We start from the raw sequence: 12,131 nt of genomic DNA, 5'->3' as shown, positions 1-12,131 counted from the left end.
GTATTATCACACAACTATCCTTCTTACCGCAGGAAGGGGAAAGATGATAGAAAGGAATTCAATGACTAAAAAAAGCCAAGGTGAAAGAGAATAAAGGAAGGGCTGAGGGGAAGAACCAGAATGAAAGAGCATATCTGAGAGAGAGGTGTTCGTCTATAGAGGGCCACTGAATGGATTTTGGCCTAGTGACATTTGGGACAGACTGCGGATGACCTCTGTTTGTGCAGCCATGACAACAGATGGCAACTGGCGAAAAGGATAATGCCAAAGCTATCCTCATTCTTATGACCCAGCTTTAGCCCTCTAATATTTCCCAGAAAAACATAAGCTTGCGGGGCTCTGTGTGTGTTGTCTGGTTTTGCTGTCTGTGTTTGCATTGCTTTCGGTTCCTGCTTGTATTGAACGGGAAATGTGGTTGTGGTATTGTAACTGTAATTCCCACCCCTGTCCAGTTTGTGGCGAGTGTGCATATTAATGAGCTAATATCTAGTATTGTCTTGTCTTTGATCTCAGTGCATAAAGTCTTTGGCTGCGTTCGAAATCATATACTTGAGTTGGTACTTATTTTGAATAAGTAATTACTTCACGACCGCTAAAAAAGTATGTTCTATGTACTCTGGACGTACTACATCCGTCATGTTGTCATGATCATGTGACCTACGACGTCAGTTGCGTCATTCAAAACGCCATTCAAGACCGGAAGTTACTTTTCAGATTTTGATTAAAGATTACCACGGCAAACAATTGTTTTATGTGTATTAACTTGCACAGATTAATTGTTCACCCTAAGACCTGTAATGTGGGCTAACAAAGTAAATAAGATCGATTTTGATTTCATGAGGACTTTAAAATGCATAGCTTCCCCTTTCACTGAAATATTCCCATTGTCACATGACCATCTTTGGCCACGCCTTCATCATGCTCGTCCCCCAATCAGCCGTGCCAAAGATTCGCCCTAATGACTTTCCAATCTGCCTCCTCAGCAATGTTTACTAGGCTAATTATCTCATGCAAAACACACAAAGACACACACAGGCCTGAGAGTCAGTCGATTGTACTGATTTGTGACGGTGAATGAATGTTATCAGCACATTTTTATACGAGCATTTTGTTTATTTCTTGGTACAGTTATTACATGTCAGAATGTGTGCTCATTTGTTGCTGAACCTGAAGTTAATTAATGTTCTTTGTGGAATGGAATGCAGAAATCAATAATAAAACATTCATATATTGCCTGTGGATATGAGAGTGAAACGCCAGAAAATGGCTGTGGTAATATTGTTTATTTTTTTATCAGCGTATCGGCCTATGCAAAGTAAACCAAGCGTGATACAGTTATGATTTATCCCCCCCGCCCCATCCTCTCTCACTCGAGCTCAGATTTCATATCCAATTCATATCTCTGTATTGACCCTTCAATCCTCAACTGTCATATTTAATGAACTTGTACATCAATAAAAACAACGCCAGCTAATATTTCAAGGATACACACTCAAATAACACTAATAAAGATATGGAAGCTCTGTTGCGGTGCAGAAAAGGCCATTTTAGTAGCCAATGTTGCTTGGGCAGTAAATAATGTGTCAGTCAGTGTGTTTTGTGTTTGTGCTTGCTAAGTCAAGCATCACTATTGCTATTGCTCTTAAATTGCTATTAAACTTTGGCACATATTTCAGCTCATATTGTTTGTGCGTCAGACATAAGTGACACCTCAAATAATGTTTGCTGAGGAAAATTGTACTTACAATTTCCTGTGTTTCTAATGCTTTTACTTTCCTATTAAGATTTTCACCTGACTGATGAAAAAACTCAACAACTTAGAAATGTCATAGCAATTCTGTTAAATACTCACAATATAGTAGCCTACCATAGGGACCTCATAGCAATGCAGTTAAAACATTCTGAATACCATAGAAACCTCATAGCAACACAGTTAACAACTCAAAATACCATGACATCAAAGCAAAGTGCTAAAACAATCCAGCAATTTCATAGCAACACTTTAATAACGCAGTTAAAAACCACTCAGAATACCATATTGAGCACATAGCAATGCGTGAAAAAATAGCAAATTCATTTCAATACCCTAGCAACCTCATAGCAACACAGTTAACCACTCAGAATAGCATAGCGACCTCATAGCAACACCCTAACAACCTAAGCAACAGTTAAAAAACACTCAAAATACCACACCAACATGCTTAAAACACTCAGAATACCTTAGCAACTTTATTGAAACACCCTAACAACACAGTTAACCACTCAGAATAGCATAGCGACCTCATAGCAACACCCTAACAACCCAAGCAACCGTTAAAAACCACTGGGAATACCATACCAACATGCTTAAAACACTCAGAATACCACACCAACATGCTTAAAACACTCAGAATACCTTAGCAACTTCAGTGCAACACCCTAGCAACCTCATAGCAACACAGTTAACCACTCAGACTACCATAGCGACCTCATAGCAACAACCTAAGCAACCGTTAAAAACCACTCAGAATACCATGCCAACATGCTTAAAACACTCAGAATACCTTAGCAACTTCATTGCAACACCCTAGCAACCTCATAGCAACACAGTTAACCACTCAGAATACAATAGCGACCTCATAGCAACACCCTAACAACCTAAGAAACCATTTGAACCACTCAAAAAACCATACCAACATGCTTAAAACACTCAGAATACCTTAGCAACTTCATTGCAACACCCTAACAACCTCATAGCAACACAGTTAACCACTCGGACTACCATATCGACCTCATAGCAACACCCTAACGACCTAAGAAACCATTAAAAACCACACAGAATACCATACCAACATGCTTAAAACACTCAGAATACCTTAGCAACTTCATTGCAACACCCTAACAACCTCATAGCAACACAGTTAACCACTCAGACTAGCATAGCGGCCTCATAGCAACACCCTAACAACTTAAGCAACCATTAAAAACCACTCAGAATACCATACCAACATGCTTAAAACACTCAGAATACCTTTGCAACTTCATTGCAACACCCTAACAACCTCATAGCAACACAGTTAACCACTCAGAATACCATAGCGACCTCATAGCAACACCCTAACAACCTAAAAAACCATTGAAACCACTCAGAATACCATACCAACATGCTTAAAACACTCAGAATACCTAAGCAACTTCATTGCTACACCTTAGCAACTTCATTGCAACAACCTAGCAACCTCATAGCAACACAGTTAACCACTCAGACTACCAGAGCGACCTCATAGCAACACCCTAACAACCTAAGCAACCATTAAAAACCACTCAGAATACCATACCAACATGCTTAAAACACTCAGAATACCTAAGCAACTTCATTGCTACACCTTAGCAACCTCATAGCAACACAGTTTAACACTCAGAATACCATAGCAACCTCATAGCAACATGCTAAAAACGCCATAGCATCTTCATAGCAACACCATGGCAACAAAATAGCACTGCCCTAATATTGTGGCTGCAGGTTTTGCATAGGCAAGCGCCACTGACATTTTCTGAAGGAAATGTAGAAAACTTTTGATTTTGTTTTGTTCTTGCTTCTCTAATAGAAACAACCTCTGGTTTCTCTCTCCATCTCTCTTTCTCTTTGTGTAGAAGATGAAAGGGAAGGAGGTGTTGGTGGGCGTGCTGTTCCTGGTCTTTCCCTTCATCCCAGCCAGTAATCTGTTCTTCCGCGTGGGATTTGTGGTGGCGGAAAGAGTTCTCTACATGCCCAGGTTTGTGTGCATGTGTGTTTGTGTGCGCATGTAAAAATATATTGCGACAGCCAGACAAAATGTCCTTTAAAAACATTCCTTGCTCTGCAAAATACTTTACAAATTCAACCCCCATTTTTCTCTCCCTCGTTCTCCTTCATCCCACTGATAACGGTACATAATCTGTCTTGAGCCCTGCATCCCATAATGCACCACTGATCTCTTATATGTGTGTGTGTGTGTGTGTGTGTGTGTGTGTGTGTGTGTGTGTGTGTGTGTGTGTGTGTGTGTGTGTGTGTGTGTGTGTGTGTGTGTGTGTGTGTGTGTGTGTATGTGTGGGAACTGTAGAGATTAACAGAAATTTGAACAATGAGGCGAGGTATTTAATCGAGGTTATTCAAAAATTATCTTATTAGCTCGGAGTGTAGTAGTGACCCGACAAACGCCCACATACACACATAAATACGCGTACACACAGCATTACATCCCTGAGTACACTTAGTTATGAGTAATGAGCGGTTTCTGCTCAGTGAATTTAATGGCCTGTGTTAGGATCAGATGGGCACTTATCTTGGGCATTTAGGCAGCCATTCTCTTTGCATGCTGGGTAAATATTAGTAGCACTGTCTTTGTTAACGCCAACAGCAATAGTGATCAGACACGTGAGGGCGGCACTGCGGCTCAGAGGCCAAACCATTTATACACACATACAGTCACACACACACACACACACACACACACACACTTCAGCACACAGCTATGAGAGGAATGTGAGGAACTCTCAGGCTCTGATTCACAGAGAATCTCACAAAAACATGTTATATTTTACCTCAGATTCCAAGAAAAAACTATTTGTTTCTATTATATTATTTTGCATAAAGTAAATGACGCCTATTTAAAGATCATTAAAAAGATTGTGATTTTAATTCCATGATGATTAAGCACATCTTCCACCCCAAAATTCTCTATGCTTGTTATGTATATGGACATTTTACTTTAGATTTGTTATGTAATTCCCATTGTTCTCACTGATAATTCTCATTAGATTCAGTATTTTTTCTTCTTTTCTTTACTAAATACAGTATAAAAAGTGTTTTTTATTTTTATTTAAATCAACAGAAATTAAAGGGAAATACAACTTTTTCTATCTTATAATGTAATTTTTCCCAGATTGCATTGATGAGAATGAACTATTATGAACTATATTGTATTATGGTAATGAGAATTTGGAGGGAAATGTATCTTGGAAATTATAATGCCAAAATGCAAAAACCCAAAAATCTTTATAAAATGTATAGAAAATATATTTGTTCTTCGTTCAAAATTATAGTTCTTAATTTTGAGGTGAAGCCCTAAGTATTAAACTTTGGCTACATATTAAAATTTGTCCTGCATTATCTGTGCAAATCTCGAGGAGATTTGGGGAAAGGGGACATGAAATGAGAAATCAAATTTGCCATATTAGAAGTCTTTGTACCATTAAAACATCCTGCATGTTTCAGAGCTTAACATTTTTATATTAGGGGATATGTGACAACACACCGGCAAATATATTTGCATATCACCGCCTCCAGAGCAAGACATCGACGAATAGTTATACATCATTGCACCATAGGCCCCGCCCTCTGGGGTTCAGTCGCTTAACGGCTGACATTTGCCTACCTCACATCAAAAGCACACACAAAAAAAAACATTATTATCACTGATGCTGTCTATACTGGATACAGACGTGCGTTCAGTTTCTGACTCCACGAACTTGAGTCTGTCGACAACAGGATAAATGAAAGAGAGACGCAATGAAGCAATGACATTAGCCAATCATAACAGTGGCCGTTTACTAAGCCTTAATGGAGCCGTCCCTTAAAAATTGGTTATTTTAGACAGAGGGTCAGAATGAAGGTTTATCGAAAAAGAAAAATTGTAGGGCCAAGACTTTGTTCTATGCGTCAGTTGTTGATTAGATGTAGGCAGATCTGAATATAAGCTTACAGTTGACTGTAAGAAAGCGACAGGGTTTAAGCAAAGTCTGACGTTTCACTGAATGAACAAGTTATGACATTTTGATTAAGAATTACAAGGTCATAAAAAGTAAAGCATACAGATGGATGATTCACAAGATCAGTAAGTGGAAAGTGGATAGGGTGATTTTTTTCCATATTCAGGGTAAAATATGCTCAAACATTCATAGACTTTTATAGAAGGAAGGAGCTAAACCATATCTGGAGACTAAAATATCATCTAGAGCATTCAGCATATTTTAGCAACCAAATAACAACGCCTTAGTATTGTGGATGCAAGTTATGCACACTCACCAATCTATTTCAGTTTGTGTATCTAACAGAATCACAAGACAAATTCATTTGAACTGTGAATGTACCACATGTTTCAGAAGTGTGTGGATGTGTGAGAGAGAAGCAGTGAAAGTGTGTGTGAAGCCGCAGGAGTCCTCATATGTTCTGTTTGTGAGGAGTGGGTGTTGATGGGGAAAGGGAGGTGTCGACTTCCAAATATAAGTTTCCTGTGCAGCAAAGCGGAGAGACAAAGAAAGAAAATGAGATAGGAAGGATATTGAATTGAAATTAAGCTCCAAAAACACTCCAGCATTGAATAAGTAACAGCTAAAAACATGAACCAGACATTCCCTTTTTTTAAATTTGTCTTTCCGTCGACACTGTGGGAGATTCATGTAATTGTGTTTGACTTGAGCCGTTTTTGACCGTGTCCACAGTGACACCAGCGTCTGTAGATAAACATTGTGAGATGCGGAATTGGATTAGCCTTGAATTGAGGGTTTTGTCCTTCAAAAATGCCCTCCGGCTGAGAAATATAATTCACAGATGTGCTGGAAAGACATTGGATGTGATTTTTGTGTGTGTATCTTGCTAGAAAGTGAATCTTACCAGGGTCTTACACAATAATTAGCAATATTTTCATACGACATGAAAAATTCATACTATAATTGTATACTTTATACATTAATAATTTATGATATTTACATTTTCATCCTGTCATATATATATATATATATATATATATATATATATATATATATATATATATATATATATATATATTATATTATATAATATTATAATTTTTTTATTAATATATTAATTAATTTATGGGAGGGTTTAATTAATATATTAACATAAATTAATTAATATATTAAAGGGGTGGTAAAACACATTCTTTTGAAGGCTTGACTGTATTTGTGGGGTGCACTGTAACATGTGTTCATGCTTCGTTTAAAAAAAAAATTGCCTTATTTTTCATATATTTGACCTTTATTCTACACTGCTCTGTCCCTCCTTGTAAAGCGGTCTGATGCGTTCCGGGTTGTATGAAGCCTGTCCCTCAAAAATACGCGATGGACTCTGATTGGTTAGCTGGCGCAGTGTGTTGTGATTCGCTAACCGCCTAGTGCACGTTTGTCGGAAACGTCACGCCCCTTACCTTTACCGGAGGCTGTGCTTTGGTCAGTATTAGAAACAACGGCGTCAATAAAACCATATGAGCCCGAATCAGACCCAGAACATTTGAGTGAAGATGATCGAGCAGAACCTGTTCAGTCCTCAAGAGTAAAGACTGCGGATCTATAATGATCGCTACTGAATGGCACTTTAACTTTTGTATTTTTAGAACGATTATAGCCAAATATCTGTCGCAAGAACTAACCCAAAACGAACACTAAGCACTGGCTTTAACTAGTAAGTTAGCCAAATCACACACAGAACCATGTTTAGCAAGCCTGTAGATAAACAATACATAAAAGCTCTAATCAAAGAATCATTTACACTAATGCCAGGTTCGCTGTTGAGATTTTAACGTTAGTGTTTGTAACGTTAGGTGTTCGTCGGATAACGTTAAGTATGAATGAGCATTTAACAGACTGGTTTGCAGAACAGCGCTGTCATCTGTTTACTTCCTTGCTACAACCTATTACAGGAAAACACATCGATGAAATATAAATCAGACTTACAGGTTGTGGCCCGTAAACAGCTTCTGTTTGTAAATCCAGCTTCCAGGACAAGCCGTTGTGCATATCCTGTATTGAACTCGCGAAGTTTGTGGAAGTTGTCCTCCGTGAAATGTGCAGCACGCGCGTCATGCATCCACGCACCGGCAGTGTTTGTTTCACGCAGCTGACGTTGTGCAAATCCGGCATTGAACTCGCGAAGACGGTGGATGTTTTCCTCCGTGAGATGTGCTGCAGGGAGCCCCGCGCGCGGATGTTCCCCGTCTCAAACACACGTGCAACATGTTGTATGTTAAACACTCTGCAACGCACCCCCGTCCAAAGGAAGGCTGAACAAAGCAAGTACCCCAGACCTGCAATCCGGATGAAAATAACAGCGTTTCCTCGGCATCGCGGCAACAACACTCCAGCCTAACTATACCACAACAGCGCCGCGATACAAAATGGCCTCACCCCCCCTTATTTAATATTCTCGGAGGAGGGGTTTATGTAAATATTGAGCCTGGTGATGTCACCAACCCTGGAGGAATGTGTGTAGTCGCCTACTGGCCATTTGCTGTAGTTCTTAGAAACTGATTTCTTTAAAAGCAAATATCTCCCTTTGCTTTAAACTTTAAACGTTGTAACTTTGCAGATGTTGTTTATGCTCAAGCAGCAACATTACACGCTAGCTAAAGTTAGAATAGTGAAATCGTGGTTTACCACCCCTTTAATATACAATTAAGTAAAATATTTTTTGCATGGATTATTCTGCCTAATAAGATATTTAGTACAAAATTATCTGTATTAAGATATTTAATACAATAATTTATAATAAATGTATAATACACAATATTTATTCAATAATGTTATAATATATACAATAATAATTTACAATATTTATAACCATAAATTAATTAATATTTTAATATAAAATTAAGTAAAATATTTTTTGCATGCATTATTCTGCATATTAAGATACTTAATACAAAATTATCTGTATTAAGATATTTAATACAATAATTTATAATAAATGTATAATACACAATATTTATTCAATAATGTTATAATATATACAATAATAATTTACAATATTTATTACCATAAATTAATTAATATTTTAATATAAAATTAAGTAAAGTATTTTTTGCATGCATTATTCTGCATATTAAGATATTTAATACAAAATTATCTGTATTAAGATATTTAATACAATAATTTATAATAAACGTATAATACACAATATTTATTCAATAATGTTATAATATATACAATAATAATTTACAATATATATAAAATATTTATACTGTTATAAACACAGTATAATGAAATGGTAAAAATTCAAAATATGATATATATATATATATATATATATATATATATATATAACAGGTTAAAATGTAAATATAATAAATTATTAATGTATAAAGTATAAAGGGAATGTCTGGTTCGTGTCATTTTAATTATTTCTTTCCTGTGATTTTGTGGTACACTTTTAAATATCAGTGTGTGTTTTGTCATTCAGCATTTGTTCCAGACAAGTCAATGATACTACAAATAGGTTAGAAACTTTCAAGAGTATGATTTTAACGCAAGTCATTTGTTCCCAGTCTTGTTTTAATGATTTCCTTGCATACACATAACATTTTAAATTTGATCATATCACCATTCCTCATGAGAGTTTCGCTGTCTGCCCCAAGGAAATGGTTCATATCTGGATGTGAAAGTCTGAAGCTTTTCCATTTGGAAATCACTATCTTTATGTGTTTAGATTAGATCTTTAGCTGTCTGGGGGGAAAAAAGAAATGCATTAGCACCCATAGTTTAAAATATGGCATTTTCCACCCACCCACGATACTCTCTACACTACATTACCTGTTATACACAAAGGGCTGTTTAAAGTCTATGCAATGTTGCTTGCATTACAAAGGCTTTTTCTCTGTGTGTCTGTCCAGTATGGGTTACTGTGTTCTGGTGGTGCACGGGCTGAACAGACTGTATTCAGTGGTCAGTCGGTGGGGAGTGGCCGCACTAACTGTGTCCATGCTAGTTGTCCTCCTCCTCTTCTCCTGGAAGACCGTCCAACAGAATGAGATCTGGCTCTCCAGAGAAGCCCTGTTCAGGTCTGTTCATAGTCAGTTCCTGCTGGAAGATCCAGAATAAACCAGTTTAAGATGATAGCTGGTTTCTAGCTGGTTTAGTTGGATTATTACCTGAAGAGGCTCTAGCTGAGCTATTAGGCCCCGATATACTCAAGGCGAAGTTCTTTCATTTTTCACTTGGGGGTAAAACCAAGTTCAAAATACTGTCTTACACTGACTGTTAGCGAATATCTCAATGCCACCCACACTGCCGAGAGTGACGGTTAGATGAATATTTAAATATGTGCTGCGTGCTTTCCTCTCAATAACAAAATAAACGCAACATAAGCATCACAGTGGTGAGAAAACAGCAGTTAAGAAAGCATCTGGATATGTTTGCACATGCTGTGAAATAAATAACTCCAGTCAAGTCATGTCACATTTAATTATATACCACCTTATACAATAGCTTTACAGTACTAAACATGTAAAACTGTGGAGAAGACACCTACCTATTATGTATAGGTCTAAAATTAGGGCCTTTATGCCATCTTTATCTAGCCTTTAGTCTGCCTGGTCAGCCATCTAAAGCAGCATTAGATATTCGTAAAATAGGTAACGACCTAATAGAAACCATCTAACACAACGGTCCATTTTCCTGCAGAGTTTAGCTCCACCTCCAACCCTAAACAAACACACCTGAACAAGCTTATCAAGGTTTTCAGGATTACTAGAAGGCCCCAGGCAGATGAGTTTGATCAAGGTTGATTCTGCAGGGAATTGGATCTCGAGGGCCACAGTTGCCCTGTCCTGATCTAACATGTTCCATCTGCCGTCTTAAGCTGGTTCAATTGGATTCTTGGCCAAGATTTTGTATTTTATCACATATGTATGTTACATTACATGTGTATTTGCCTGTTATTATTTAAGTTTTGAATGCAATTATCATGAAACGGATTGAATTGAGTTCCGCATTCTTTGGATTTTCCTCTTTCACAACAGTGAATATGAAATGTTTTCTGGGTCCTAACCTTTTCTTCCACCTCCGACAGGTCTGGCATTCAGACTTTACCTCACAATGCTAAAGTTCATTACAACTATGCCAACTTTCTGAAGGACAGAGGGCGAAACCAAGAAGCCATTTACCACTATAAAACAGCCCTCAGGTACTGTGTGTGTGTGTGTGGGCATGAGAAAATTTTGACGGTGAATGGTTTTGTCCGCTGAAGAAAGCATTTCCATAGAATACACCTTAATACCCCAGTTTTCTTCATACACTGTTACATAAACATGAACAATGTGGTTGCACTTTATTTTAAAGTGTCATTATTACAGTGTAATTATATATTTAAGGACTGAGTAATATTAATTAACAGCATGTACTGACTATAGGGTTAGGCTAGGATTAGGGTTTGGTTGAGGGTTAGTTGCATGTAATTATGCATAATTTACTGTTATTACTCTGGTAAGTACATGTAATATATGTAACAAGGACACTGTAAAATAAAGTGTTAGCAACAATGTTTAGCAATTTTCAGTGGTCGATAATAATTCAGTTGAATTAATATCCAGTGGTCAGTCAATCAAAATCATACAGTACTTTTAACCTGTGATATAAAATCATATTCAAAAATTACGTTTTAAGACAATAGATGGGTTTTACAACACAATCACAGGCTTCAAGTTGGTTAATGCATTTTTAAACAATTATTTTATAATGTATACAAAATAATTATGGCCCAGTTCTCACTATTAACTTGTTGCTTATTAGCATGCACTTGAATTTTGGCTGTTTATTAGTACTTATAAAGCATGCGCATATTCTACATCCCTTAATCCTACCCCATACCTAAACAACTATTAATAAACACTTAATATTCAACAATATTATTGATCTGACTGCACTGATGCTGTTGTATGAGAACTGAACTGAACGATGACATCACTGTTTTCTGCAGAACTGCTTAATAGTTGAAATTAACTTATTTAATTATTGATGATCTTTACAACGGACCTGAATCAGGTGAACAACAGCCGAAATGCATAATTTTCCTCTTAAGCTGCTTTGAAACAATCTGTATTGTATAAAGCGCTACATAAATAAAGGTGAATCAATTTGACTTAAAGGCACAATATGTAATTTCCGCCGCTAGAGGTCGCCTTGATTTTGTGGAATCATAGGAGTTGTTGTCTTCACCTCTACAGCCGGTGTGAAAGAATCTGAATGAACTTGGGAAGAAATCATATTCATGGATGAGCTAATATATTAAATATTTATTAACATTACTGTAGTATGAAGCTAGCCTGGCTCCGCCTTCCTACCGTACTTCCACTCAATTTTCATTTTCCTTCAATACTCCT

The 12,131-nt window shown here is 37.1% G+C and overlaps 1 protein-coding gene across 1 annotated transcript in view; it reads left to right on the top strand.

The window, feature by feature from the left end:
• Positions 1-12,131, top strand: part of tmtc1 (transmembrane O-mannosyltransferase targeting cadherins 1) — a 74,461-nt gene that overhangs the window by 47,728 nt on the left and 14,602 nt on the right. Inside the window, exons 9-11 of the mRNA XM_079816650.1 lie at positions 3,634-3,755; positions 9,645-9,812; positions 10,823-10,936. Of these exons, the coding sequence (XP_079672776.1) occupies positions 3,634-3,755; positions 9,645-9,812; positions 10,823-10,936 (404 nt within the window). The remainder of the gene's footprint in view (positions 1-3,633; positions 3,756-9,644; positions 9,813-10,822; positions 10,937-12,131) is intronic.

This window comes from Gobio gobio (assembly GCF_949357685.1).
Source record: "Gobio gobio genome assembly, chromosome: 5".
Taxonomy (NCBI): Eukaryota; Metazoa; Chordata; class Actinopteri; order Cypriniformes; family Gobionidae; genus Gobio; species Gobio gobio.
This window is presented reverse-complemented; position numbering and strand designations above follow the sequence as displayed.